General features: G+C 42.9%; 6 protein-coding genes and 2 long non-coding RNA genes across 10 annotated transcripts; 2 read left to right on the top strand and 6 right to left on the bottom strand.

Annotated features, from left to right (window-relative positions):
• Window positions 1-258: 258 nt before the first annotated feature.
• Window positions 259-2,530, bottom strand: LOC124199278. Its single transcript, XM_046595060.1, has 7 exons — window positions 2,282-2,530; window positions 2,100-2,183; window positions 1,776-2,028; window positions 1,549-1,703; window positions 1,268-1,469; window positions 948-1,199; window positions 259-882 (listed from the first exon to the last, which is right to left on the bottom strand). The coding sequence occupies exons 2-7, from the start codon at window positions 2,163-2,165 to the stop codon at window positions 398-400; spliced, it is 1,413 nt and encodes a 470-aa protein (XP_046451016.1). The 5' UTR covers window positions 2,166-2,183; window positions 2,282-2,530; the 3' UTR covers window positions 259-397.
• Window positions 2,531-3,007: 477 nt separating this feature from the next.
• Window positions 3,008-5,369, bottom strand: LOC124199272 (contactin-associated protein-like 4). Its single transcript, XM_046595053.1, has 7 exons — window positions 4,896-5,369; window positions 4,726-4,809; window positions 4,405-4,657; window positions 4,185-4,339; window positions 3,914-4,115; window positions 3,602-3,847; window positions 3,008-3,536 (listed from the first exon to the last, which is right to left on the bottom strand). Exons 1-7 carry the CDS (start codon window positions 4,998-5,000, stop codon window positions 3,058-3,060), a joined length of 1,524 nt encoding a protein of 507 aa, XP_046451009.1. The 5' UTR covers window positions 5,001-5,369; the 3' UTR covers window positions 3,008-3,057.
• An 838-nt stretch (window positions 5,370-6,207) lies between these two features.
• On the top strand, window positions 6,208-7,407 carry LOC124199282. 2 transcript variants are annotated; one of them, XR_006876769.1, is made up of 5 exons: window positions 6,208-6,276; window positions 6,416-6,580; window positions 6,671-6,868; window positions 6,937-7,010; window positions 7,110-7,407. It is a non-coding gene; the product is annotated as an uncharacterized LOC124199282 (long non-coding RNA). The 2 variants fall into 2 exon arrangements; XR_006876768.1 differs by having other exon boundaries at window positions 6,214-6,305.
• A 1,253-nt stretch (window positions 7,408-8,660) lies between these two features.
• On the bottom strand, window positions 8,661-10,152 carry LOC124200351. Its single transcript, XR_006877284.1, has 7 exons — window positions 10,071-10,152; window positions 9,885-9,971; window positions 9,458-9,823; window positions 9,229-9,379; window positions 8,976-9,169; window positions 8,752-8,897; window positions 8,661-8,680 (listed from the first exon to the last, which is right to left on the bottom strand). It is a non-coding gene; the product is annotated as an uncharacterized LOC124200351 (long non-coding RNA).
• A 585-nt stretch (window positions 10,153-10,737) lies between these two features.
• On the bottom strand, window positions 10,738-15,833 carry LOC124200344 (major facilitator superfamily domain-containing protein 6-like). 2 transcript variants are annotated; one of them, XM_046596539.1, is made up of 9 exons: window positions 14,839-15,833; window positions 13,477-14,260; window positions 13,236-13,391; window positions 13,028-13,159; window positions 12,762-12,917; window positions 12,572-12,685; window positions 12,255-12,513; window positions 11,924-12,184; window positions 10,738-11,816 (listed from the first exon to the last, which is right to left on the bottom strand). In XM_046596539.1, the coding sequence occupies exons 1-9, from the start codon at window positions 15,327-15,329 to the stop codon at window positions 11,608-11,610; spliced, it is 2,562 nt and encodes an 853-aa protein (XP_046452495.1). In that variant the 5' UTR covers window positions 15,330-15,833; the 3' UTR covers window positions 10,738-11,607. The 2 variants fall into 2 exon arrangements, with proteins under 2 accessions (XP_046452495.1, XP_046452494.1); XM_046596538.1 differs by having other exon boundaries at window positions 11,897-12,184; window positions 14,839-15,830.
• Window positions 15,834-16,162: 329 nt separating this feature from the next.
• On the bottom strand, window positions 16,163-17,452 carry LOC124200349. The gene is made up of 4 exons (XM_046596560.1): window positions 17,312-17,452; window positions 16,948-17,240; window positions 16,598-16,805; window positions 16,163-16,511 (listed from the first exon to the last, which is right to left on the bottom strand). The coding sequence occupies exons 1-4, from the start codon at window positions 17,347-17,349 to the stop codon at window positions 16,358-16,360; spliced, it is 693 nt and encodes a 230-aa protein (XP_046452516.1). The 5' UTR covers window positions 17,350-17,452; the 3' UTR covers window positions 16,163-16,357.
• Window positions 17,453-17,734: 282 nt separating this feature from the next.
• LOC124200343 (alpha-mannosidase 2-like) lies at window positions 17,735-22,533 on the bottom strand. The gene is made up of 12 exons (XM_046596537.1): window positions 22,210-22,533; window positions 21,763-22,151; window positions 21,226-21,698; window positions 21,038-21,155; window positions 20,764-20,968; window positions 20,196-20,705; window positions 19,943-20,128; window positions 19,709-19,878; window positions 19,095-19,620; window positions 18,863-19,015; window positions 18,670-18,795; window positions 17,735-18,567 (listed from the first exon to the last, which is right to left on the bottom strand). Exons 1-12 carry the CDS (start codon window positions 22,315-22,317, stop codon window positions 18,079-18,081), a joined length of 3,453 nt encoding a protein of 1,150 aa, XP_046452493.1. The 5' UTR covers window positions 22,318-22,533; the 3' UTR covers window positions 17,735-18,078.
• Window positions 22,534-22,826: 293 nt separating this feature from the next.
• Window positions 22,827-24,458, top strand: LOC124200643 (protein fem-1 homolog C-like). The gene has a single exon (XM_046596908.1). It carries the CDS (start codon window positions 22,827-22,829, stop codon window positions 24,456-24,458), a length of 1,632 nt encoding a protein of 543 aa, XP_046452864.1.
• The last annotated feature ends 1,126 nt before the right edge of the window (window positions 24,459-25,584 follow it).

Raw genomic sequence — 25,584 nt, 5'->3', positions numbered from 1 at the left:
TATTTAATTCATTTCAGACTTAATGATTAATAATTACTAATAGAGTTTTTTTTCACATATGCTGTTTTCATGTTGAAACAATATGCAAGTTAAAAGTTGCCCGTTTTCTTAGACGGAAAGTGTTCTTACACCTTTATTTTCTCGTCACTATTTGACTACCGGTACATCATTCACAGCGATTTCCAAATGTCTTCTAATAAGCAACCCGTAAAGTGAGTGCAATGATTAAGACTGTCTGTGAGCAACAGCAATAGAAGATCCCTGTTTAAAAATTTATTGTACTTGGTCATTGCGGAATGAAAATTTGATTTTACACATCTTGTCACCAAAACATTATGCCTCGACTGTTTACTCTATGGGATATCCGCAGTATATGTGTGTTACATATTGACATCATTTACAGTGAATTTACAATGTCTTCTTCTAAAATCCATCCCGTAAAATGAGTGCCTTGCCAATTTGGTGTGTCATGCAGATACGCTCCTGGTGTCATGTGCTTAATCCGTAACCAAATTTGATCTCCCAAATTTAAGTGAAGTGTAGAATGGAAGGTAAATGGAGTTAATTGACTGTTTATCGTGTTGGCTTCGTCAGTAGTCCCCAGCCCAACCGCTGCGTCGTTTAAAAGCAGTTCCACTCCCAAATAGACTTCGCCTGAGGCTATCACTGGAAAACTTACCAATCCGGTGAAGGAGAAGTAATAAGTGCCAGCTCGCGGTGCCGTGAATTTACCGGACGCCAAATTCATCGCGTTTCCGACGTTCAATTTTGAAATTTCGAATGGAATCGGAGTATTTGTTGTGTTGAAATTCGAGTTTTTCTGAACGTAAAAATACGTGGGCGATGATTTGACATCGACGTAGCCAATCCATTTCTGAAAACCTATCAGTCACCGATAAGTTTTAAATGAGCAAATCATTTGTTGTGTGTTATAGTCGAAACTTTACCGACATCGCTAGGAATTTTTGTAAAGTCGCAGTAAACACTTTCGACCATGTTGGTGCCCACAACGGAATACAATCCACTCAGGGTGTGTCCGATGCGCCACAGATCTAGACATGATGTCGCCATTCCACTGACCGTCACTTGCCCTGTACATTCAAACCGACCCAGTGTGTGAACGCCGGAAGAACTTGCAAGTTGAGTCCGGCCAAAGTTTAAGCGAGTGATGGGCAAAACACTCTTGTCAGCGATAACACCTGCATATTAAATGTGTTCACATGCCATTAAAATGAGAGAATGTTAGCTTTATGTAAGGTGATTTTACCATCGTCGACTAGTTGCACAGGTGCAGAGGAATCGCAGTTGCACTTGGTAGAAGCTTCGACACAATTTCCGTCGATTCCGCACTGGCAGGTGTGGACGTCTGTGTTCATTCCGGCCCAAAAATATTTCTCGTTGCCGTTTTTATCGTTCCACCAGGAATAGGCGATGTTGTCGAACTCAAATATTGCGAAATAACAGTCGTACTATTTCAAAGGCAACACGGAATTTGTAAAACTAGAATTTTACATTAAAACATTTGGTATTTTATTTTTTTGAACTCACTTTAATTGATTGGTGACATTCGTTTGACAACTCGACCAGTGCTGACATTTGCCTACTAGTTGCGCTGTAGTTCACTGCTCTTGAATAACATCCAGGATCAGTACAGTGACCCACGTCCATAGGCGATTCGCTGTCGTGTAAAACGGAAGTCGAACCTTTTTTCAAAACCAACCGAATAAAAAAATTTCTATTTCTGTCAAATTGAGTAGTCGCTCTCTTTTTTTTACCTGATGCCATGTCACAATAGACTTGAATTGGGGCATCTCCAACTCCTTGCCCGTCGGGATCAATCCAGTACATGCCGGAACTGAGCGATGGATCCGCTGAACGGGCATCTTGACACGTCCGCGGCATGGCACTTTTACCAGCTACTTGACGGCCGATTTCTTTCTCTGTTTTCAATAGAGCTGATTCGGAGTTTGTTTCGCGTTGAACCTTTAGTGCCAACTCTAGACGCGATATTTTTTCTTCCAACATGTCCTATTGTCATCACGTTATTAATCGCAATGCAATTCAGTTGAAGCCAAGATTATATAGACGAATAGACTTACGTGCCGTTGATCTTTGAGCTGAATCAGAGCCTCCAATTGACTGTCTTTGGCCTCAAGTTTGGCCATTTTTGCTTCCAAGTTGGCCTTTATTGAAATGGTACGAAATAGTTAAAAGTTTGACTACCGTTTCAATTTAAATTTTGTTAGGAATTCTGATGAGTTCAATCATATGGTTTGCTTACATGTTGTTCTGCCAATCGCTGAACTTTTCTTCTAAAGAAAGGGCTGCACCGCTCGAACAGGTCGGCCTTATCAATGCCACCAGAACACTTAAATGGATGAGTGTGGTGATTGACAACTTCAGCGACATTTTTATTTTCTCCCTGAAACAAACTCGACTGAATCCGCTTTCTCAACTGAAGATTTATCCTTTTTGTATCGCCAATAAAATCAAGCGAAATGAACAAATTATCTTTCTCTTGTTGACTACTGACCTGTCAATCTCATCTGCCCTCATTTCTTATCTTGCAAGAAGGGGAAGTTTTATTTCTACACACGTATATTTTCCTCAAGATACGTAGGTCAAATAAAGGCCATTGTGTACATATTTATCTATTGGGAAATCCGCTCATCTGTCGGTTATTCGATGTCGAACAGAATTAGTTACACAAGTACTGCTACCAGTGTATCAAACAGCATTATTATTTCTTTTTCGTTAACTACCATTTGCACTTGATCGTGTTTCCGTGTATTATTATTTATTAACGAATGGTGGGCATCTGATTTAGCGAGGATAGTAACTATATTGTAATAAATAAATAGTCCATACGCACTATACTGTCGAATATGGCGAAGGATAATTGTGTTGGACTAGGCTTCTTGACATTTTTCTTTGTTCATTATTTATTATTGCTCAGGCTCAGCGTAATTTTTGTTTGGCTCCCACAGACAATTTCCATGAGAACAAGTTTTATTCCGAATTCAGAACATGTATTGCAGTTATTAACTCCATTTACGGTTAATTCACAAGTTCTTCCTCTAGAATCCATCCCGTAAAATGAGTGCTTTGCCAATTTGCTTTGTCATACAGATACGCTTGTGGTGATATTTCATTAATCTGTAACCAAATTTGATCTCCCGAATTTAAGCGAAGTGTAGAATGCAAGGAAATTGGAGTCAGTTGACTATTAATCGTATTGGCTTCGTCAGTAGTCCCCAGCCCAACCGCTGCGCCGTTTAAAAGCAGTTCCACTCCCAAATAGACTTCGCTTGAGCCTGTCACTGGAAAACTTACCAATCCACTGAAGGAGAAGTAATAAGTGCCAGCTCGCGGTGCCGTGAATTTACCAGACGCCAAATTCATTGCGTTTCCGACGTTCAATTTTGAAATCTCGAATGGAATCGGAGTATTTGTTGCGTCGAAATTCGAGGTTTTCTGAACGTAAAAGTACGTGGGCGATGATTTGACATCGACGTAGCCAATCCACTCCTGAAAACCTATCAATCACAGTTAAGTTTAAAATGAGCAAATCATTTGTAGTGTGTTATAGTCGAAACTGTACCGGCATCGCTAGGAATTTTTGTAAAGTCGCAGTAAACACTTTCGACCATGTTGGTGCCCATGACGGAATGCAGTCCACTCAGAATGTGTCCAATCCGCCACAGGTCAAGGCATGATCTCGGCATTCCACTGACAGTCTCCTTTCCTGAACATTCAAACCGACCCAGTGTATGAACAGCTGCTGCATTTTGAGTCCCACCGAAATTCAGCCGAGTGACGGGCAAAACAAATTTATCGGACACGACTCCTGCTCATTGTTTGGCAAAGTCATTAACTTGATCGGAGATTCAGCTTTCAAATAAAATGATCCTACCATCGTCGACTTGTAGCGCTGCTGCAGCGGAATCGCAGTTGCACTTGGTGGACGCTTCCACACAATTTACGTCGATTCCGCACTGGCAGGTGTGACCGTCTGTGTTCATTCCGGCCCAAAAATATTTCTCGTTGCCGTTTTTGTCGTTCCACCAGGAATATGTTATGCCGTTTAACTCGAACGGGGCCTGACTGCATTCGTACTATTTGGTTAAAGTACCAAAATAATTGTCTCGTGAACCTTTCAATTATTGATTGCTTTATAAACTCACTTTAATTGACTGATGGCATTCAACGGACAAATCGGCCAGTGCTGACATTTGCCTACTAGTTGCGTTGTAGTTTACCGCCCTTGAATAACATCCTTCAGCAGCGCAGTTTCCAACGTCCATGGCCGATTCGGTGTCGTGAGAAATGGATGTCGTTCCTGTTTTAGAAAAACTAAAGCTGTTTTTTCGGTTTATAAAGTCGAGGAAAATACAAATCTTTTACCTTTGCTCATGTCGCAATAAACGTAGATCGGGGCATCTCCATATCCCTGTCCATCAGGATCAATCCAGTACATGCCGGAATTGAGCGACGAATCCGCTAAAATGGCCTCTTGACATGTCCGCGCTACGGTTCTCTCCACTGCCAGTTGATTGCTTCTATCATTAACGTTGATTGACGTAACTAATTTGGAGGTAGTTTGACGTTCGTGTTGTAGGGCAAGTTGAAGTTGAGAAACGTTTTCCGCCAAAATGTCCTTTTGATTTGTAGAATTTTTTAAATCAGAAACACTCGCTCAGAAACACAACATTCAGGAATACTTACATGTTGGTGATCTTTAACTTTAATCACATTCTCGAAGTGATCAAGTCTAGCCTCAAGTTGAGCTATTTTTGATTCCAAGTGAGCCTTTATCACAAAATTAACAGATAGGTGAGAGTCAACAAGATATATGAAATCATATTGGCTAAAATAGATCAAGATTTTGTTCTTACATATTTTTCCTCCGATGTAGGAACTGCACAATACGAACACGTCGACCAAAGTAGAACCACCAAAACACTTGAACGGATCAATGTGCAAACTGACACAGGAGACATTCTTTTCAATTCTCTTAATAAATATCGAATGTGATCCCCCCTCGCCCGTTTCCCACTTGAAGATACGTCGCAATTTATATTAAAAAATGGGATATGACTAGAGTAATCTTTGTTGATTTACGCATTGTTGTGTGTCGCTAGTCCGTCCTATCATTTGTTATCTTGAAGGTAGAGAGATGTTTACTTTTCAGCTCATCCAAGATAAGAATTTCAAAGTCCAAACGTTTTACGGCGCACAGGTGTCACTTCTTTGACACAGCGCTGCGTGTCAGTAAGTGAGAGGATTAATTGGTCAAAATTTTAAACAGCTTTTATTTTATCTTCATTATTCATCGATACCAACTAACAACAACGTAAGTTTATGTTAACCAGATCCTGTCTCTTGGTTGTGATTCTTTATCCTAATTGTAAACGGCAGAGAGACTGCTGTCTATCTACATATAAAGACAAAGATACAGGAGCACAGTCATCCATCAGCTGACAACACAATTATTTTAAAATTATTTAAAAATGAGTCGTTAAACTAAACATTTTGACATTTTGTGCAGTCAGACTTCAGCCGCTTTGAACTTACCGCTTTGCAGAGTTGCCGACGTTTCTAATTAATTTCATAACTACAAATGGCAATGTTGCGATCGTTCCTTTCAAGATGGCTGCCGGCATTCATCATGAGAAGTGACAGCACGCCCGGATTGTGGTTTCTCGCCTTTTGCCGGTTGGTAGAATGTATTTTCGATTTTTATGTTTTTGCTATGCTGAAAGCATAGACAAAGACCACTGGTTTATGCTCTTCATAAGAAAATTAACATGGCCAACTGTCGCCAACATTCTTGCTACCCTTCCTCCGATTTCTCCAATCTTGGACTACTTGTCCTGCCCTCTAGTGTACGTTTTCATCTCTACACTCTGCTTACTTCTATTCAATTGCAATGATTCAATTGATTTCTCTGCTTTTGTAATTAGCAAATGTCAAAATTAAATACAATTTGACTTCTTAATAAAAATTTGTAAGGCAAAATTACCTAAAACTATTAAACGCCAGAAAAGAATTTTACCAAGACAGAAGGAAAACAATCTTCGTCTGCAAAACCCTTCGTAGCCTCGGTGCAGTACAGTACTTTGTCCGCTAGAGGCACTACAAGCACTCCAAGAACTCGGGGTCAGTAGGGATAGGGCTAAAAGGATAGCACATGCGAAACCAGTCTTCTTTATCTATGCTGAAAGAGTGAAAGGAGAAAGGTAATGAGGAACTGCCACCATATCACCACTATGGAAGGTATTCCAGTCGCTGCTGCTTTACAATTGGTAACTCAATAAATATTTTTGTACTTTATTCTTGCTCCTTGCCAATCCAAATCATTTCAAAACGTTTGACACTATTTACGAAATCTAACTTCTGAACTTTTATTCCCAAGGTTGAGAAAGGCGAAGCAAGCAGCCATAATGTTGCACCACTATCACCCATAAACAAGTTTCAACGAACTTGGGTATTTACCATGAGGTGGTCTGAAGGACATGGAATAGTAACCAGTTTCTACCCATATTTAATTTCCATTACATAAATGAAGTGTAGGTCAAAGGTAATTGGTTTTGAATTGATCTACTGACCTCTTCAAAAATTCTTGCAAAACCACTTCTCAATCCAATTTTCCAATTCCAACTTTATCCAGGTTCCAGTCCTCAAGTCGACAGTCTGTTACACTGGCGATGACATCACTAGCATGATATTTGTCACCCACCCTGCCGGCCAGTTCTCCTTTTAATTATGTATCTGAAGTAGTGATAAAGTTTTATTGAAAATCTTTGGCTGCCAATCCCTGCAGTTTCCGCCTCTCAATAGGAAGCATACAACAATCCTCCAATGACAGGTACAGTTAAAAGTATGTTGTTATTTTGTTCTTGCTCTAAACATAATGAAAATAATTTGTTTCTGTAGTTAATTTCTGCACAGTATCAACAACAAAGAAGAAGTTCCAGTTGTTCTTCAATATTTATCATGCTATTATAAAAGTAAGTTGTTTTTACATAGAATTTAGAGAATTTCTCATCTTTATTGCAATGTTAACGATTGGTTGCATTATTATTAATTTCATTTCCTTTTGGTTACAGGTTTATGTTCCCGTAGTCGCTATACTGGTGAAAGATTTTTTGCGTCGAATTATGCTGTTGCTGTTCCTTGGTGCCGGACTGCTGGTGTTGTGCACAAAAGTTACATCCAGTTTTAATTGTTATTTGTGTCTATGCAGTTAACCGTTTATAGGTTGAAAAGGAACGGAAAATTTCCTTGGTTTTGAATCGCTGGTGTTGTGCTTCATAAGTTACATCCAGTATTTGGTTTAATTGCTATTTGCGTCTATGAAGTTAACCGTTTATATGTTGGAATGAAAAAAAATAGTAATACGGGGAATTTTTACGTTGAACAAATAATAAACATGCCTTTGCGATTGGGAAACCAGCGAGGAGGAGATTGGGGGGGGGGGGGTCAATTGATTTTCGTTAACCAGAAGAAGTCGTGGTTTGTTTTAATAAGGTAAAAATAAAATCCTTGTCTATCACATCCATATACCTACCTATATAACCACATCTATTCCTAACACCCCGTAACTTCCACCAACATCCATTCCTTAAATCCCCATTTCCCCACAGATATCAAATATCTGTAATATGTAAAATTATTGTTGAATAAATAAACTATCTATATAATATGTAAAACTCAATTTTATTTCGGAACACTTACAAAATAAAAAATTCATTAAACAGAGCGTCCGGTTCGAGACAATTTTTTTTGTGCGAGGCTTTTTAGCGAGCAATCCGCCACCCAATTTGACAAAAAGTGATAGTTTGTTTTCCCGGAAATTGCGTCAGACGGTTAAAAAATTTCTAGTTCAATAATCTCATGTAGGAATTTGCATCTAGTCTGCAGGTGCAAATTGCGATTCTTTAAGCTTGATTATTTAGGAGATGTGTTAAAAAAATTGTGAGTAGCCAATAAATTGAACTCATTCGCTTTTTCAGAATATTTTGAAGATAGATCACAAGAAAATCTAAAAACAACAAAGTGATCTAAAACCAAAATATTCAGAAAAAGTGGATTAGTTCAATTGTTTAGCTACCCACAATTGCTTTTAACACATCACCTAAATTAATCAAGCTTAAAGAATCACAATTTGCACCAGTAGACTAGATGCAAATTTCTACATGAGTTTGTTGAATTAGAAATTTTGTAACCGTCTGACGAAATTTCCGTGAAAACAAACTATCACTTTTTGTCAAATTGGGTGGCGGATTGCTCGCTAAAACTCGCACATGCAGTGTCGGCGTAGATCCAGGGAGATTACCTGGAAATGGAAGAGGAGAGAAGAGTGCGAGGCAAGTTTTACTGGGGAGCGATTAGTCATACTAGGCTTCCGGGTTAGACTCATGACCCTCAGATCATAAGACTTCCAAGTCCCCGTTCGACCAGAGCCCTCCCCTCCTCCTGGTTTCACAGCGGGTGAGTGACCACCGGCGGGCGTTGGTTAGTGGTTAGATAGGGAAACGGGGCCACAGAAAAGAAGGGAGCCCAGAAATGCACTTGTAATTTAATCTAACTATGCAATTTATCAGTCTTGGATTACAGCATTCTCTCGTCGATTTTCAGTTTCACCAATGGAGTCCATGATCAGTAGCGAAGGATTACCCTGTAAGCAGAATGAACATTTATTTGGATGACAATAATTTTCAATAAGATTGTAGCGACAAAAAGCAATACCTCAAATCAAGAGGGACTGTGTAAGGAGCTAAATAGGGAGATTCAAGGGTAGCAGCCATTGGGTTAGCAAACAAGGGAGTAAGGGACCTCGTTGACTTTCTTGAAAGAACATTACTTTTCATATTTAGGAACCTGAAGGTTAGAACCTTTAAATGAAAAAGAAAAAAAAAACATTTTAAAAATAAGTAAAAGAATAATTAAACAGTTTTAAGTATATTACTCACGCAATATTTTTCTCGCCAAAATCATCATCTCGTCCAAGGAAACGCCATCACACATCGCGAACAGCCAAAAATCTTAGGGTAAAACTCTGTGCTGTGTTGAGAGCAGGGTAGTAGAAGCCAGTTAGGTAGTCGAATGATGCTGGCCGCCTATGATGTTCATGTAGGCCGCATCTTCTCGGTCATTACCTAAATGGCTAAATCAAGAATAAAATGTAAACAAAATTTAAATTCAGTGACATGACAATGAAGTTACACAGGTAACACCAATCAGCTTTCCTAAGCAATCCAGAAGATGGAATGAGTCAAGTTCGATGACAAAGCGAATGATCCGCGTTGAACGTGTGGTCATTACCTTATTTTGGAGGGATAACCAGATGCCCCACATTTGGTCTTCTAGGCAACATCTAAATAAGAAACCAAACAATCGTTGAAATTTCTATTAGTATGACAACTTCTCAAAATTCAATGTAAACACAACTTACAATGATGATAGGCATGATCACAATATTTAACCTCTTTTTTTGTCGTTGACAAATATAGGGAGATTCAAGGGTAGCAGCCAACGTGTTAGCAAACAAAGAATCTTGTTGACTGTAAGTCCTTTTTCTTGGAAGGACATAACTTCTCATAAAGTCAGTCATGCCAATTAAGAAACCTGTAAAGAAAACAAAAATTCATATTAGACTGCAATTAATAAAGTTCAGTAACATGACAAGTGAACTTTTATACACATGAAATCACCAATCAGTTATCCAAGACTCTCTATAAGATAAAATGAGAGATTGTTCCATGCTGGGGGTCGGTGATCTAGCAAGTCCAATAGAAACAGCCGATAATTAAGATTAATCCTAACAAAACATGAGAAGAATATATGTTTTAGCATGAAATAAAGCTAGTGTTGGTTTTTACCTGTATCATTTCGATGACACAGTAGAATACAATGAGTTTGAACAAAATAGTTGACGGTAGGTTGCATGACTTTCACGTTTACTCTGACTGTGAGTTGATGAAAAACATTAAGGTTTTTATCCAACATATACACGGAATAGAACACATCACCGACAAGTTATTACAGACGAAACCACTCGAGTTTACCTATGAATCATTGGTAATTTTCGAAGCTAGCTTGTTAACGATGGTTGTTGACTCATCAGATGTTACAACTTCTCACGTTCTGACCAATAATAAGCGAATTTTGCATGCAGTTCTATATTTGACCGCTAGATGGCGTTCTGCCGAAACTTTTTTTAAAAATTTAAACATTTTGTTTGTGACCCTTTCGGCGTGCCATACTCCACCTACAATATAGGACCCAAATTTTTTTAATAATTTTTAAAAATTTCCTTGTATGCGACAGTAGAACTCCAAACGTCCAGACATAAGAACTCCTTTTTTAAATATTATTAAAAAATTACCAGACAATAGAACTCCAGTGCCCGACAGTAGAATTCCACTACGGACAATAGAACTCCATTGAATTTTAAATATCTCAAATGTCCGACAATAGAACTCCAACAAAAATCATTCGCATGAACGTTGATGACGTCTGATGATCACAACAATGAAAACTGAGCACCTCATAGCGTACATCTACAGAGCTCTATTCACACTGCGATGGTTCAATGAAGCTAAAGCGGCTCCAATAATAATCAAATGAACGAAGGAAATCAACAACACGTTCTTTTTTTTCTGCCATCCATCTAGTTAGTGATTTCTTTTATGTTCAAATGTAATCAGTCAACGAATAAAAAGTCAAATGAAATATTTTGTAAACGGATGCATTTTTTAGTTTTTCAACCGAAACGGATATGATGACGACGGCGGATGTTTGACATCTAAAATCAGAACCAACAATCAACTCGATGCTCGAACACAGCGCCAATAATTTAACATCCATTGGAGGGCAAGGGCGGTGGGAATAATCAATCGACAAACAAGGAATGAATTAAGGAAAGCCACAACAACACAATATTATAGAGTGCAGCATCTCTCCCAGGCTAAATGTAAAATAACAAGACCATCAATTCTATCCCCAACAACTTATGACCGGTGGAGTGAATTAATCTCGAGATGGCGTGAGGAGAACAGTGACAAAACAAACGGACGAGAGTAATCGATTCTTATTTTTGCTTCACTTGCCAAATGAAAACTTATATCAATCGAGTATTTGGTTATTAGAGGCTGTACGAACGTCCAAGCAACGGCGTAATTGAAATCAAAATAAACTTGAAACCAAATGAGAGAATGCGAAAATGGAGCGCGACAAAGTATTGCTAATAATAATGACACCGGTTGTTTGGTTTCAGTTCAGTTATCAGTTAATCCGAAGGGAAATTATTACATTACAAAAAAAGGGGGAGGGGAGTGAATAAAATGCAATTCAAACGTTAATTAAGTTAACCTGATTAATAACACCATGAATATATACGTGTAACGGTGCAGAATTCATATAAACTGGGTCTGAAGGTGATTGGAGAGATAATACACTGAAGTTGTTTCAAAAGTCACTTATATAATAGAATAAAAACTGAACATTTTTCAATTACAAAACAATTTTGTTTGTTCCATCTACACACAACATTCTTTCTTCTTGTTTTTGTTCTACGGTCGCTCCGCGCTACTTTTTTCGTTTTTAGTATTGACTATTGTTGTATTGAGTGGTGTTGTTGCCATACCCTGAACCGGATGAGAAGTTGACTGATCCGCCGCTTTGTGTCGGGTTCATTGAGATTCCGCTGTATTCCTCGGCCTCGGCGACGTAACCAAATGAACTCGGCGCGTGGTGGTGGTGCTGGTTGCTGCCCCCTGCTGGCAGGAAGGGATTCGTCGGCTGGGCCATACCTATCCGGTTTCAATTCCCATCCATCAATTTCGAAAGTTAATTTACAAAAATTAAAATAAAGCCATGAATTTCAATTTACCGCCGAGGGTGGGGATGTCCAAGTTACCGTGACTGGTATTGTAATTTAGCGTGGCTTTGCTATTGGAATGATCCAAATTGGCAGTGGAAGCGGTGCGGACGATGGTCGGATTGCCGGGGACACCGTGAGGAGCCAGATGGGCCATTTCCGCTGCAACTTGGTGAGGATCTTCAGCTGGAGTCAAATCGGCGGTTAATCCTTTGCCTCGGTGATAGAAACAGACGAGGCAGAATCCGACGAGCACAAAGATGCAGGCGAATCCGTAGCCACGCAACACGGCCGTCGTACCTAAATCATTTAATTAAAAGGAATTTTTATTATTTCAATGAAGAAATGAATTAAAAAAGGTGGAAATCACCGTAATAAGTGGAAAAGAGTCCGCCGAAAATGGTTCCGCAAGCGCGTCCGGCTCCGTTATGAATGAATGACAAAACTCCTTGAGCGGAGACGCGCAATTCCGGCGGAGTGTTGTGGGCGATGTAGGAGCAAGCGGCGGCCCAGACGGCCGAGTGAGTCACACCTTGGATCAACTCAAAGGGGATGACGCCCCAGGGTTCTTGGATGTATGAAATGTAGAGGAAGCGCAAGACGCTGCACAGCAAACCCAAACACAACACCTGATGGACGGAAGAAATTGGCTGTATTGGATATGGCTGATTTGATGAGTTGGTATACCTTGATGTGGCCGATTTTGCGGATGAGCGGGTAACTGAGAAAGTAAGCCAACATTTCCGAAATGTGGTTGACGACCGACGCCATGCCAAAGACGGTCGAAGTGCCTCCGTAATCCTTTAGTTGAATAAACCAATTAAAAAAAATGACAATTCGGGTCGTTTTAAGTGGGAATAAACTGGGGCATCATCACCTGCAAGTGCCAGAAGAGGAAAGTGAAGATGAGTCCGATGCCAAAACCCATGAACCAGGCGACGAACATGAACGAAGCGCATCGAATGTTGGCAAAGTGACGCAAGACGGGCATCCATTCGGGGATCTTGCTGGTCGTCTGGGCAAACACTTTGCTCTAAAGGCGGGAATCAACCATTTAATTCGATTAGCCGCTGGGGGAGGGAAATCGATAGCGACGACAACGCCATCAGCTCCACATAAATAATAAGGAGAGACAAGTGTTACCTTTCCCAGGAGGTTTTTCAGGGCGTCGTTCATCACTTCTTTAGTCGAGTGATGGTGTTGGGATCCAGGCGGCGGAGGGGCCGGTTTCGGATGATACCAGGAACCGGGAGCCGGAGGAACATACGGACCTTCCTGTTTTACAAAGTTACGTCGTCAATTTGATTGAATAAAGTGATGAAATAAGCTAGGCAATAACAGGCACACTCACCTCAATAGGCGATGAAACGGTGGCGGCGTTTTGCGTATTCTCCTGGGGTTCCGAGTCGTAGGTGAAGGGCAACCGGGTGGCCACAATCATCGTGCCAATCATGAACGTGGTGAACGAAATGTAGCAGACCGTGTACACCCTCTCCCTGTGATGCACCTGGAAAAAAAACAATGAATGGGAAACAAATATTCAGTCCGTCCGGACTGATGGTCAAGCGGATGAGGCCAGCAGTCTCATTTACCTCGCAGGGATGAGTGGGTCCTTGTGTGGGTTGCGAGTGGTCGAGAGTGAGACAAACAAAGAACATGGTCAATCCCCATCCGATGGATGCAAACATTCGTTGGCGGCCGTATTGATCGGCGTTCTCTTTGCCCAGCAGGTTGAGAACGGCCGAGTCGGCCAGGGTCATGCTGGGACAGCAGAAGAATTCGCCAATGATGATGAGCAGCAGGAAGAGGAAAAACACTTTGCGGATGTCGTTGCGGTTGAAGATGGTGAACGAGAAGGTGGGCGAGACCAGTTGGCTGTTGCTGCCCAGCGCCTCGTAATTTTTGGCAAAGTCCACCGTGTACGGCGAGATGCCCACTTCGTGGGTTGGCTTCATCGGCACGTCAATGTGGCGACGGACGCGCACCATTTGATCCACCACCTGCCCGTCGTCGTAATCGGCCATCAGCGGAATGTCGAGCGTTTCCTCTTCTTCCATGGCCAGCAGCTGGTCCCACGGCACTTTCCTGGCCGCTCCGTCGCCCGACTGATGGGCCAACTGGTCCTCGACCCACTGAGGTGGGCGGGGCGTCCATCCGGCCATGAAGTTCTCCGTCTCGAAATCGTCCAAATAATCCGACGGCGAGATGCTTCGCTTGTCGATGCGGTTGACGAGGCCCTTGGGAGTTTCGATGTAGAATCCCGTCGCGTTGTAGACGAGACACGACGTTGCCGGAGGCCGGATGAAGCCAATCGGGACATTGAAAATGATCCAGGCGGCCAAGGAGCCAAGTAGCATGATCCTCCCCTTCTTGAATCTATTTCAATAAACAGTAACCAAATCCCCCAAAAAAGACAAAATAAGACAAGGAAATTGATTGATTCCTTTCATCACTTGCAGCATCCGCCATTCCGGCGGAATAAAAAAACAAATAAAAAAATAAGGAAAACAACGATGAATCAATGTATCGATCTGTATCTGTCAGCAGTGGTCTCCATCGACCGCACAAACCCAAATAAAAGAAAGAGCTTTTAATCTATTGTTAATGGCCATCCAGCCAGCTAGCAGCAGCAGCAGTTTACTGTAGCATATATCTTTTACAGAAAGAGAGACACACTCTGTGGGAGTGCCAAAATGATGAATAATCCTTTGGCGGATTCCCTTCGCGCCAACCGGAAGAGCGAACCGAGGACCACCAACATGAAAGAAAAGGCGTCGGTTGACGTCAGAGTCGACGTCGTGCACGGCTCTAGCCAAAATATTGATCGCCTCCTACTGCTGCTGCTGCTGTCGTCTATCTCGTCTCCCAGCATTTCACAAACTTTTGTGGCTCTGTCACACTCGACTCGATTCATTCGCCATTTAGAAAAGGAAAGATAGAAAATGGAAACTTACCGATCGGCCAAGTCTGCCCAGAAGGGAGCGCTGAGGTAGCCGACAAACGGCCGGATGCCGATGAGAATTCCGGCCTGGGTCGGGGTCATGCCCATGTTTTTGAAGTAGATGGCCATCAGAGGTAGGAGGGAGCCAAAAGCCGAGAAGAAGCAAAAGTAAAACGCTTTGGCGATCAGCAGCTCCCGGTTGACTGGGCCGCCGAAAAAGTATTCGATGAGATCCGCACGCCCGCGGATCTTTTTGGTGCTCTCCTTCGGCTCCGGGTATTTGGCCAAATCCACTTCGGCCATTCCCGTGCCCATCGGCTGGTGCTGCTGGAAATTGTTACCTGACGATGGAAATGTCCCGCCATCACCACCAGCCCCGCTCATCAGTCCAGCGCTCGATCCATCGTACGCGTAGCTGCTCGAGTCCGGATAGGCCGACGACTGTTGTTGTTGTTGGTCCGTCGAGTCGGACGGGTAGTAACTCCCAAATGGATTGGAGGCCATGACGACGACGAAGCTAATTAACTGTGAGTGTGAGGATCAAATTCAAAACTGTTTTGGGAGAATGCAAAAGATGCCAGGACTATGGACGTGGATTTCACCGATCCATCATTCCTCGCTGCAACTGTTTGGGCAATAATTGTGTGTGTGTCTCGTTATTAACAAGGGGGAAGGAAAAGATGACCACCAAAAGAAAAACGCTTTCACCTTCTCCTCGACTTGCGACTCGACTGGATGAAACCAAAATCCAAGAGTCCTCACCTTGTCTTCATTGGTGCTCCGCCTGGAGGCGCTCACGACGCGCATCCACCGGGAGGAGGGGAAACAAAAAATCAATACTTTGGCCTGCGCTCGCTGACTGACTGGCGGTGAGCGTTGACGTCATGGAAGCCCTTTTCTTCTTTTCTCTCTTTCCACCCATTGGTCCAGTCAACTCAATTGGCTCAAATCTGAATTATCAGCAAAAACCAGCTCATACACATCCAGCGCCTAAGGTCTGATGCCGGCTGCGCATGTATTCGGCCCCGGAGCTGCTGCAGCTACGAGATTCAACCAGCAAATCATTTAAACAAGATGACACTTGGATTCCGCCGCACACTCGCACTAATCAAATTCAAGCCCTAGAGGAGAGAGAGCAGAGAGAAACAAATGAGACAATATTGACAAGACATGATTATAATTCAGGCAGATTGCGTTCGCCCGCTCCCGCTGCTCATTTCGGCCGGGCGGACGTGACCATATCAAAAGTTGATGAACAACTTGTCTACAGTCAATCAAGTCACCATGCAGTTTCTTTCCAGTTTATTCTCTCAATCATCAAATTATTATTTTGTTTGTTTTTGGCATTTTCTTTTTTCGTCTCGTTTTCTTGTTCAAAACCGTAAAAAACGGAGGGGTAAAAGTTCTGAAATTAATTACAGACACCGGAATATAGTCGAAAGTGATGGGAATCAAGAAGAAGAGAGAGTGTACAGGGTGGTGGTAATTCGGGAGTCAGAAGAATGGAAGAGGAGGGTGGGCTTAAGGATGGATTACAACCTTGTCTTCAACTGTACAGGACTATTGATGCTACTGCTGCTGCCGCCGGATCGAAGGCTCCGATCGATGCTGTAACAATAAGTGCCAGGAAAACTGGCCACGTCGTAGCTCTCGTAATAGCTGTTGGAACTATAACTCCGCTCGATCCTTTTTGTTTTGTTTTGGATCAGAATAAGAAAAACAAAATGAGATCAACTCGAAATCAATACACCCAACTGCGTCGACATACGTACATGCAAACGTATTCGGTGCTGGCCAGCAAATCGGTGACCACCTTTTTCTTCCTGACGCTGATTGTTTTCGTCGACTTTCTCACCCACTTCCAGGGAATCTTCCAGCAGCATCGATACTCTTTCAATCTACCCAGTGGCGACTTGGTTGTGGACGTGGTGGATATGGTGGTGGTAGATGTGGCGGGGGCGGCGTCCGTCTCTAGCTGGGCTACACTTAATTATATCAAAGCGACTATTTTTTAAATAAAAAAATCATCGACAAATCAACAAAACCAACGCAAAAGAAAATAAATCGACAAACAAAACCCAACAAATCAAAAGAGAGAAAAGGTGATGACGTCAATACTCGCCTTGATCGGACGGGAATTTAAGGCGTTGAGAGACGATGTGAAGGGCCAATCCGACAGCCAAGAAGAGAAGACCGACGACGACCAGAATGGGCCCACCAATTTGCGATCCCGTCAGGTGCTGTAGGTAATGCGTGTTGGTGTAGGTGAGCGGACGATAGACCAACACCGTCAACACCACACCGGCAACGGTGAAGCAACCGGAAAAGAGCAGGATCAATGTGGGGCACTGGCTGGCCGTGCGGAAGGATCGGCCAGCCACTACCACTCCGCCTTCCATCTTCTCCACATGAAGCCTAAATGTGTTTTTGGTTTTAAATGACAATTAGTCAAGAGAGAAAATGTGGTCTGCAATTGATTTGTTTACCTGGAAATGATGAGGTCGGCCAATGATTTGGTCGGCATCGCGAATCCAACATGAATGCGACAGCTCGAGCACTAAAGTTCCAACGTCGCCGAGCTGCCGACTATTTCTGTGTGTGTCTTGCAGCTGCGGCAGTCACACAGCAGAAGCCCCTCTCGTTTTCTTTCTCCCTGGGCCAAACTGGACAAAAAAACAAACAAGAAGAAAATCCCCCACCGTCCAAAAGGAAAAACATAAAAAGAAAGGAGCCACCTCCTCCTCCTACTACGACTCTCTCTCTTTTAATTCAATTAAGACAAGCACATCAGCTGTTTTGAGCAGTTGCAGTCAAAATGAGGCCCCTCACCCCACTGCTGGAAAAAGGTGGTCGACACTACGGGGCAGAGCTGCCCAGGTTTTTTAGCAGGAGAGGATCGGGGTGGGTTGTTGTGTGGGCGGCGACGACCATGTCGTGATGTATTATATCACAACGGCAGTATACAATCACAAACTCGTGCTCGGTGCATGCTCCCAACGACGCATGCTCTTGCATGTCCGTCGTCAACATTTCGCTGCGAGTTGGGAGAAGAAGAAGAAGAAGTGGCCAGGCAAACAAAAAACAAATGTCTTAAGGAGAAAAAAACAAATGGAGGAAACAATTCACCACACACTGCCAATTATTTTTTAAGAGAAATGGGAGAGAAAAAAAAGGTCGAGAAATTTTAAAGAAGGAAATAATAATAATCATTTTTTTTTTTTGTTTTTTTTTAAGGAATGTTTTTATCTTTTGTCTAGGGCTGCAGTTCAAATGTGTAAATTTCCATGGGTCGTAAGGCGATGGTAAAAGATTTTTCAATGTCGGGTCCTTGGTGCTGGAGAGAAGTGAGTGACATGGATCGAACTCGATTGCCAAAGTAATCGGGGAAAAATCGGTCCAGGCTAAACTCGCCCTCGTTGTTATCGGCCAAGTTGTTGCTGACGACGAGACCAGAGGGCGGGAAACAACAATCGAAGCCGAGTCGGTGCAAGACGAGAGAGACGGACGACGACGACGGCTCGACGGCTTGATCGTCGGGCAATTGCGTTCCAGTCCGCAGGTTGACCACGTGAATATCAGATCCACTGGGCGAAAGGGCCGGTTTAAAGTTGTCGTGCAACTTTTCGGGAGAGTCGTCTTGGTTGTCGGCCACTAATTGGTGCACGGGGTACAGCAATCCGTGTAGCGAGCGATGAGCCGTAAGCGAAGGATATCCATCGGGTCGACGGCCTCCATGGCTTCCCTGTAATCGGATCAATTCCATTGAAATGAAACAGAAAACGCAATTCAGACAAAAATATTAAACGAGACAACAAAGAAATGGAGAATCGTGAAAAAAACTGACCTTGCACGATGCGATGCGCGGTTCTACCAAGAGCCGGAAGGAGTTCAAAGTCGGAATGACGTTATCCAAAACGCCTTGACCCACGCCGCGATTGTCGTCTTGATTCAACCGACGATCGAGCATCACCTGAAACGAATTGTCATCCAAACACAAAATGAATTTGAATTGATAATGTTCGTCGCAAATTGCATACCTCCAGTTGGCCGGATGAAAGGCTGGCCACACCCAGCGGTTGTTTGGTTGCCAAAGTTATTCTGGTCGCAGAGTCTTCGATGTACGCCATGGCAGGCATCGGATAAAACTGGGCTTGCAATGGAAGTTGCTCCCATTTCTCGCGTCGTGTCATCTAATTGACACAAAAATGTTTTTTGAAAAATTTAGACCAAAAACAAATCGTCGAGGTGACGTCAATCAAATCATTTCACCTGAAGCCCGTTGAGGTCACTGTAGAAAGCGGTGCCACTGTCGAGGTTGGTAACAAGACGCATGGCCACTTCCAAGTTGGTCTGTCCAGACAAATTGACTAGATTGTCGATATCCAGGTGAACTCCATCGATTCCGGGCGATCGATGCAACGTGACTTGATGAACGACCAGCGGCAATGTGACGACCACTTGAGAACGGATCGAACCCTCGACGATTCTCACACCATTCTCTTCCGCACTGGATTCAACTACTCGGCCAGGGCCGTCCGGAAGGAAAAGATATGCTCCGCTCTTCGGCTCGTTGCCTCGACGTGTCCCGTAATGAACAAATTGGATGGAAACCGAGGCAGTTTCACGTCCGCCGTGGCTGATGGCGCTCAACAGTCCGTTGGAATCGAACGACGCCTTCAAATTAGAGTTTTCGAGCGTGAACGCATCGAGTCGATCCTTGACATCAACCGTGAAAGGCGCAACCGAGTCGATGGATCGGAAATCTCTCACCACAACTCGCGCCACGTTCAAATTCCTGGATCAAAACATCAAAGTTACGTGAGACTAAATCAGGCTGGATCCTTTTACACAAAAAGAAAGAAAGGCGCTATCGATTGACGTACGTGTTTTCTTGTGTGGTTCCAACAAATTTGCGGATCGTGTAGGTTGACATGCCCAAGGGTGAAACGGAGATGACGAAAGAGATGTCGAATTCCTCTGGTGAAAGTTGATGCGACGTGATAAATACTGGGCTGACTTGGACTTTGATCGGTTCCGACTTCTCGTTCATCACCTTTTAAATCAATTTCAATGGTTGTTATTTTGTTTAAATGAATTGCAAGACCAATTTTTACAACCTCGACGTTGTATTCGGAGATGCGAAGAGTGACGACTTGGACGCGTTCAGAGGCCAGCGAATTGTAGAAAACGACCCTCTTGGCATCTTGTAAGCGGATGAGACTTTTGCGTGGCAATTCATTGGGTTTTGAGTATTCGTCGTCCACTAAAAAGTGTCGAGTATTCAACTGAGGCTCCAAATCGGCCTGTTGTTTAACATTTTTCAAATGATTATTATTGAGTGCATTTGTATAAGAAGAATAAAGGAAGGACCTGAGCCGGATGGAGTAGAAAGTGAGCGCATTGTTGGATAATAGTTTGGCTGCCTTGAATGGCTGTCTGCATCATTTTGGCATAGTCTTGAACGACGTGATCCTTCTCCGTTCCAGTGATGCCGTCGTGATGCTGGAAGAGGCTCAAATGACGTCGAGCCTCCGACAGTAGCGCCATCATGCGGCTCATCCAGCTACGGAATCGTTCGGGCACAGTCGACTGCCGATGAAGGTGCGACCACGTCATGGAATAAATAATTTCGGCTGATCGCAGATACGATTCCAACACTCTGTCCAATTGCTTGTAGAAGGGCCGGGACGTGTAGTAGCCACTCCAGTAATGGTCGTCAATGTCGGCATAAGTGAAGAAATCGCCGGATAGCGACGGAAAACTCTCCACAGACTGGGCAACGTTGGCCCGGAGCGAGTCGAAATAATCTTTCAACGTACCAAACTGGGCCTCCACGAACCAGTCACTGCGGCTGTTCATGTAGTCAAACAGCTTTTGATACTAAAATAATTCGCATTAATAACGAGGATTATTCTTTAAATGCAATGGCTTAAATTACGTTAATAAACTGCTGATCGAATTCAGCCGCCGTGTCGTATCGGAAATCGTCACCCAACTGGACCAGCAGGACGTTCGTCTTGTACAAAGTGGATTTCTTGCGGTACTGATCCAACAACAACGAGGCTCTTTTTTCAACGTTCACATTGGTGATGGGCTGAGGAGGAACTTTCCACGGGCAATGGATCGGACTCTGTCCTGATGAACTGCACATTAAAACACATCAAGTCAATGAATTACGGTGGAGAATAAAAACGACCGAGTGAATGGCAAACCTCAATCGACGGAAATCAAATTGGCAACAAATTTTCGGGTCAGGACCGCAAGTGTGTGGCACGTCGTAGCTGTAAAACGGCATCATGTGACAGAGCATATCAGTCTGTCCATCGCGATCTGCAGAAAACACAATGGAAATTGAATTTTAAAATAAAATTCCATAACATGTTGTTATAGTTTAGCTTACCCCAATTTTGCCGCCAGCGGAATTCCAAGTTCTTTTTGGCTGACATGGCTTTCTTGATGGCATAGTGAACACGTTGAATGACCATATTTTCGAGACCGCTTCTTTTAAGCAGATAGGCCATACTGCTGGACATACCAAAAGGGTCAATTGCCCATCCGTTGGTGGGTGAGAAGCCCAGTTTCTGTTTGAGCCACTCGTGACCGGTCGTCAGTTGCTCGATCATGGCGTAGTAGTGCGTATTGGCCTCGTCGTTCATCACCCAGCCACCCGTAACGATCTCGATCTGTCCGTTGTCCACCAACTGTTTTAATTTATCCCTACTTTCTTGATCAGATTCTTTCCACCAAAAATCCAAGTACGAAATTTCTGCCCAGATGAATTTGCGATTGTCTTTTTCGCTCACCTTCCGGACCATGTTATTCAAAATGTGTCTGGTCTGATCTTCATAATACTTCTGAAATGTCTTGATCCACCTGCAATAAAATAAACAAATTGGAGGCAGTTTTCTAACAAATTGATGAATGGACTCATATATACCCTGGGTCATTGTGAGAATGTGGAACCACAAATACTTTAAGTTTGTTCTGCGCAGAGAATTGGCTTTCATCGTACTGGATGTCCCAGCCCTGCTTCCAAACACCACCATCTGGATTGTCGAATTTCAACTTGCTGTACACGTCGAGCATCTGCACGTTGGGTTGCAGGGGGGGTTTCTCAACAAACGAGCAATCATTCGCTGCTGAACTGCCAACCAAATTTTTCAAAACTGGTTGGATAATTTTGTCTTTAAGAGGATCTTCATCTTGGGTGGGTGAATCTTTGAGGAGATCAGAGACAGATTTACCAATCTTTTGTACAATCTCATAATTTCTCTTCAAGTCCTGTTCCAGTTTCTTCACCTTCTTCTCCAAATCGTCAACATCATTCTGCATAAAAAATTTAAGTTGGAGTAAAACCGTGGTATGATCTTGTGATGGTGTTTACCTGATCGTCACCGGCCAAATTCTTGTTTTTGCCCAACAATAACACAATGCACCCAAAAACAATCAAGCAACTCAGACCAAAAAGTAGACTAGTTTTCCTGATCCGCATATTATTGCAATTCTATTAGACTTTTTTCATTTAAATTCATTAGTAAAAATGACAAATAATTCTATTAATGCGTGTCATTGAGACCGATAAAGAGTCCCGCTCCGATACGTCACGGGCATTGCACTGAAGACAGAGGTATGACGTTCGGCCGTATGCGTCTGCTGTAAAACAACAATGGCCACCTAGGAACAGCTAAAGGAACCGCAACGAACACGGCGCCCATTTTCGAAAAGAGCCATAAGGCAAAGAAAAGAAACCTAAATACGAAATTCATAACACAAAATTATTGCAATGGAGACAACTGAACAATCTGCGCTTAATTCAATTAAATTCGATGCAAAAATAAATTCTAATGAATCGTAAAACCGTCGAAAGATAAAAATGAAATTCTTTGACAGAACTGAGTTGCTCACCAAAAAAATCCTCGCAAGTCTATATAAGACTGAGGAATGGGATGAACATTTATCAGAACTTTTATCAACTAGTTCGAAACCTACTTGAAAATCAAAATGGACACCTCAGATGATGATTGGAGAGTTTTGCAATCCATCTTTCTTGCAGCAGTGATATCGGAATCGATAACTGAAATGAACGAAATACTTGCCATTCAAGGACCTGAAATGGCAAAAGTACTAGCTACGTCAGTCGACGAACAGGGAATTTCCCCCATGATGACCGCGATCCGTCACGAGTGTTTTAATGTCGTCGCATATCTGATAGCCAATTTCGGAGTCGATGTTACGGGATGTCACGGCGCTTTTGAGTGGAACGGAACCAAATATTACAATATCTCACCTCTGTGCGCAGCCATCATAAGTCGCCAGGCGGACATTGTCGATGCATTTATCGCCGTCGAACAGGGACAATTGGATAAAGTCATCGCCGACATGGAGGGAATCAAGTCGAGTACAATCCGTCGAGAGGATAAAATCGATGCGCTGGAATTGATGGGAGCCGCCTACGTTTTCTACAGCATGGATTCCTCGACGTACGCCATTTCTATCTGGAAAGAAGCCACGAGACTTCGTCATATGACAGTCGATGGAGAACCGGCGATCCCCAAAGTAATTCCCCCTCAATCCTCGTCTCTTTTGGCCAAGGCGATGGGCTTCACTTCCGAATTCACGACTCTGGAACACCTCGACCAACTGGAAGCCCAGCTAAACTTTGATTTTGGCTACCCTGAATTGCATCTCTACACTCAGGCCTTGTTAGTCAGTCAGAGGATGTCGCATCAATCCGATCCTGAGCAACATAAATATATCCTCGTCCATTTGTGCGAATACGCCGATACATTCCACGACGAAAGGCAGTTCAATCGAGCCATCAGCATCGGCATGTACATGATGGGTCAGTTCCAAGGACTCGAAGAATGGGACGATCCATTTGTCAACAGTATGATCATCAAGGTAATTGAAATCCTGGTTGGAAGTTTCATCGAGCTCATGGACCTGCCAAGCTCCGACAGAGAAGAGTTCACCTTCGCCAATATTATGACCGTAATGGAATATACCTTGGAGCACAACGTCAAGCTGCGATCGGCTAATTACAGGGAAGATGATGGAAACGAGCTGGATTTGTTGATTTTCGACCAGATCGAAATTTTGACGGAAATACTTCCAACACTGAACGAACAAGAAACTCACCGATTCAAGCGGACTCTTTACCATTTCATTCGAACCGATTACAGATTCAACAGAGTCGGCCAGGGCAATCTCCTTCATCTTGCCTGCTGCACCTGCTCAATAACAACAAAACTCTTTCATCTTAACGTCATGAAATTGTTACTGGAACTCGGAGTCGACCCAAGGGCCACCTCGTCCAACGGAATGACGTCCCTTCACGTCCTGGCCAGTATTGGATGGGAGCACTGGTCGACCAACATCACAGACGCAATCCAGTTGCTGTTGGACTCTGATGCTCATATCGACCAGCCTGATGATGAGGGCATAACAGCTTTGGACTTATTTAAACTCAAGGAAAAAGAACTGACTGAAAATGGGATCTCAAATGTTTACCTTCAAAGACTGATTCATAAAGTGCGGCCCCTCACATGTTTAGCTGCCCAAGTCGTGAGCCGGCATGGAATCCCATTCGACGACCTGCCGTCCAGTTTAATTTCGTTTGTCAACCGTCACTAATAGTCTGGGAGCTGGGTGACCAAAAAATGATTTTTGTTTAGCAAAAGGTTTGAGGCTAAAATGTGGTTAGGGGGGGTATGACACACACGAAAAGCCACGTCTGTCGACTGGCGGCCGGGGCGTTCAAGCGTGACGCGATCCCGAAATCGGCGTGAACGGTAAAAAAATCAACTTTGTTTAGCAAGCCCAAATTATATCTTAAAAAATAGAGGGATATCAACTTTATTTAGTTTCCGACAGACAGACGTCATAATCTGGGGCCTTGGGGCCATCAGACGTCGGTGTGTAAGAAATTTTACGAAATTTCAGTAAATTGTGAAAATGGCAACGCTGCATCCTAAGCGCCTAATTTTAAATAGAGAGAGTTGGGGAGGATCTGTGAGTTTTTAACTAAGTAAATGTGAACAGAAAATGCATTTTTCGGTTTTTTAAATAAGATTATGCATTTATTTTGTTTAACTGATAATTTTTTGATTATTTGGTTAGTGTAATTTGGTTGCTAAATTTTTGGCGGTTCAAATTTCTTCCCTATGTAACCCGCTTTTTTTCTGCTCCTCTTTCGTAAATGCATACCGAACGTCACGGGAAACCCTTGACTAACATACGTTATGGTTTTCCCCTGTATTAGCATGGGTTGTTCCCCGCTTATGTGTATGCGCTTTGATGATATCGGAAACAAACGCCAATCGGAGCTATCGACCAATACTCGTTCTTCTTCTTCTTTCTTTTTGACGATATCTTTTAAGTATATATTATATAGCACCGTAGGACTATAATAGACAACTTCCAAATAATATACCTAAACTTCTTACGTTTTAATGACTCACTCCCTCCATTTCGAAAGACATTCGTTTTTCCGCCCGGAGTTTTTCAATTCTTTTTTCTTTTCTGTTAGAAAATATAAGACGGCATCAGGCCTAAATACCCATTAACCTATATTGAATCGAAAATGTCCAAGAGATTCTTTTTTCTTTTGATTTTTTTATTTGGATGCATCAATCCAATCACCAAACGTTTTCTCTTTTTTTATTCTTTCGAAATTTTGGTCTCTTGTGTGGCTTCTCATATCTTTTCCCGCGGCTGATTGTGTCCATCACTACTCTACGTATAGCAGCAGTCGTCTGTG

Source organism: Daphnia pulex, chromosome 8 (assembly GCF_021134715.1).
Source record: "Daphnia pulex isolate KAP4 chromosome 8, ASM2113471v1".
NCBI lineage: Eukaryota > Metazoa > Arthropoda > Branchiopoda > Diplostraca > Daphniidae > Daphnia > Daphnia pulex.
The sequence above is the reverse complement of the archived record's forward strand: the minus strand, read 5'-3'. Positions and strand labels throughout refer to the sequence as shown.

Excerpts from the sequence above, each read along its gene's own strand:
- LOC124199278 (XM_046595060.1), bottom strand. The coding sequence starts at position 2,165 with ATGGCCAAACTTGAGGCCAAAGACAGTCAATTGGAGGCTCTGATTCAG. Across the intron at positions 1,704-1,775 it reads CTATTGTGACATGGCATCAG|GTTCGACTTCCGTTTTACAC; the intron begins GTAAAAAAAAGA and ends TTTTGAAAAAAG. Across the intron at positions 1,200-1,267 it reads TGTGCAACTAGTCGACGATG|GTGTTATCGCTGACAAGAGT; the intron begins GTAAAATCACCT and ends TTTAATATGCAG.
- LOC124199272 (XM_046595053.1), bottom strand. The coding sequence starts at position 5,000 with ATGTCTCCTGTGTCAGTTTGCACATTGATCCGTTCAAGTGTTTTGGTG. Across the intron at positions 4,810-4,895 it reads CTACATCGGAGGAAAAATAT|GCTCACTTGGAATCAAAAAT; the intron begins GTAAGAACAAAA and ends TTTGTGATAAAG. Across the intron at positions 3,537-3,601 it reads AAAAATTCCTAGCGATGCCG|GTTTTCAGGAGTGGATTGGC; the intron begins GTACAGTTTCGA and ends TGTGATTGATAG.
- LOC124200344 (XM_046596538.1), bottom strand. The coding sequence starts at position 15,329 with ATGGCCTCCAATCCATTTGGGAGTTACTACCCGTCCGACTCGACGGAC. Across the intron at positions 12,918-13,027 it reads TGAAAAACCTCCTGGGAAAG|AGCAAAGTGTTTGCCCAGAC; the intron begins GTAACACTTGTC and ends TCCCGCCTTTAG. Across the intron at positions 12,514-12,571 it reads GCAAAATCGGCCACATCAAG|GTGTTGTGTTTGGGTTTGCT; the intron begins GTATACCAACTC and ends TCCGTCCATCAG.
- LOC124200349 (XM_046596560.1), bottom strand. The coding sequence starts at position 17,349 with ATGCCGACCAAATCATTGGCCGACCTCATCATTTCCAG. Across the intron at positions 17,241-17,311 it reads GCCGACCTCATCATTTCCAG|GCTTCATGTGGAGAAGATGG; the intron begins GTAAACAAATCA and ends AAACACATTTAG. Across the intron at positions 16,512-16,597 it reads AGCACCGAATACGTTTGCAT|GATCGAGCGGAGTTATAGTT; the intron begins GTACGTATGTCG and ends CAAAACAAAAAG.
- LOC124200343 (XM_046596537.1), bottom strand. The coding sequence starts at position 22,317 with ATGCGGATCAGGAAAACTAGTCTACTTTTTGGTCTGAGTTGCTTGATT. Across the intron at positions 21,699-21,762 it reads CATTCTCACAATGACCCAGG|GTGGATCAAGACATTTCAGA; the intron begins GTATATATGAGT and ends ATTTTATTGCAG. Across the intron at positions 18,568-18,669 it reads CGCGCATCGCATCGTGCAAG|GGAAGCCATGGAGGCCGTCG; the intron begins GTCAGTTTTTTT and ends ATCCGATTACAG.
- LOC124200643 (XM_046596908.1), top strand. The coding sequence starts at position 22,827 with ATGGACACCTCAGATGATGATTGGAGAGTTTTGCAATCCATCTTTCTT.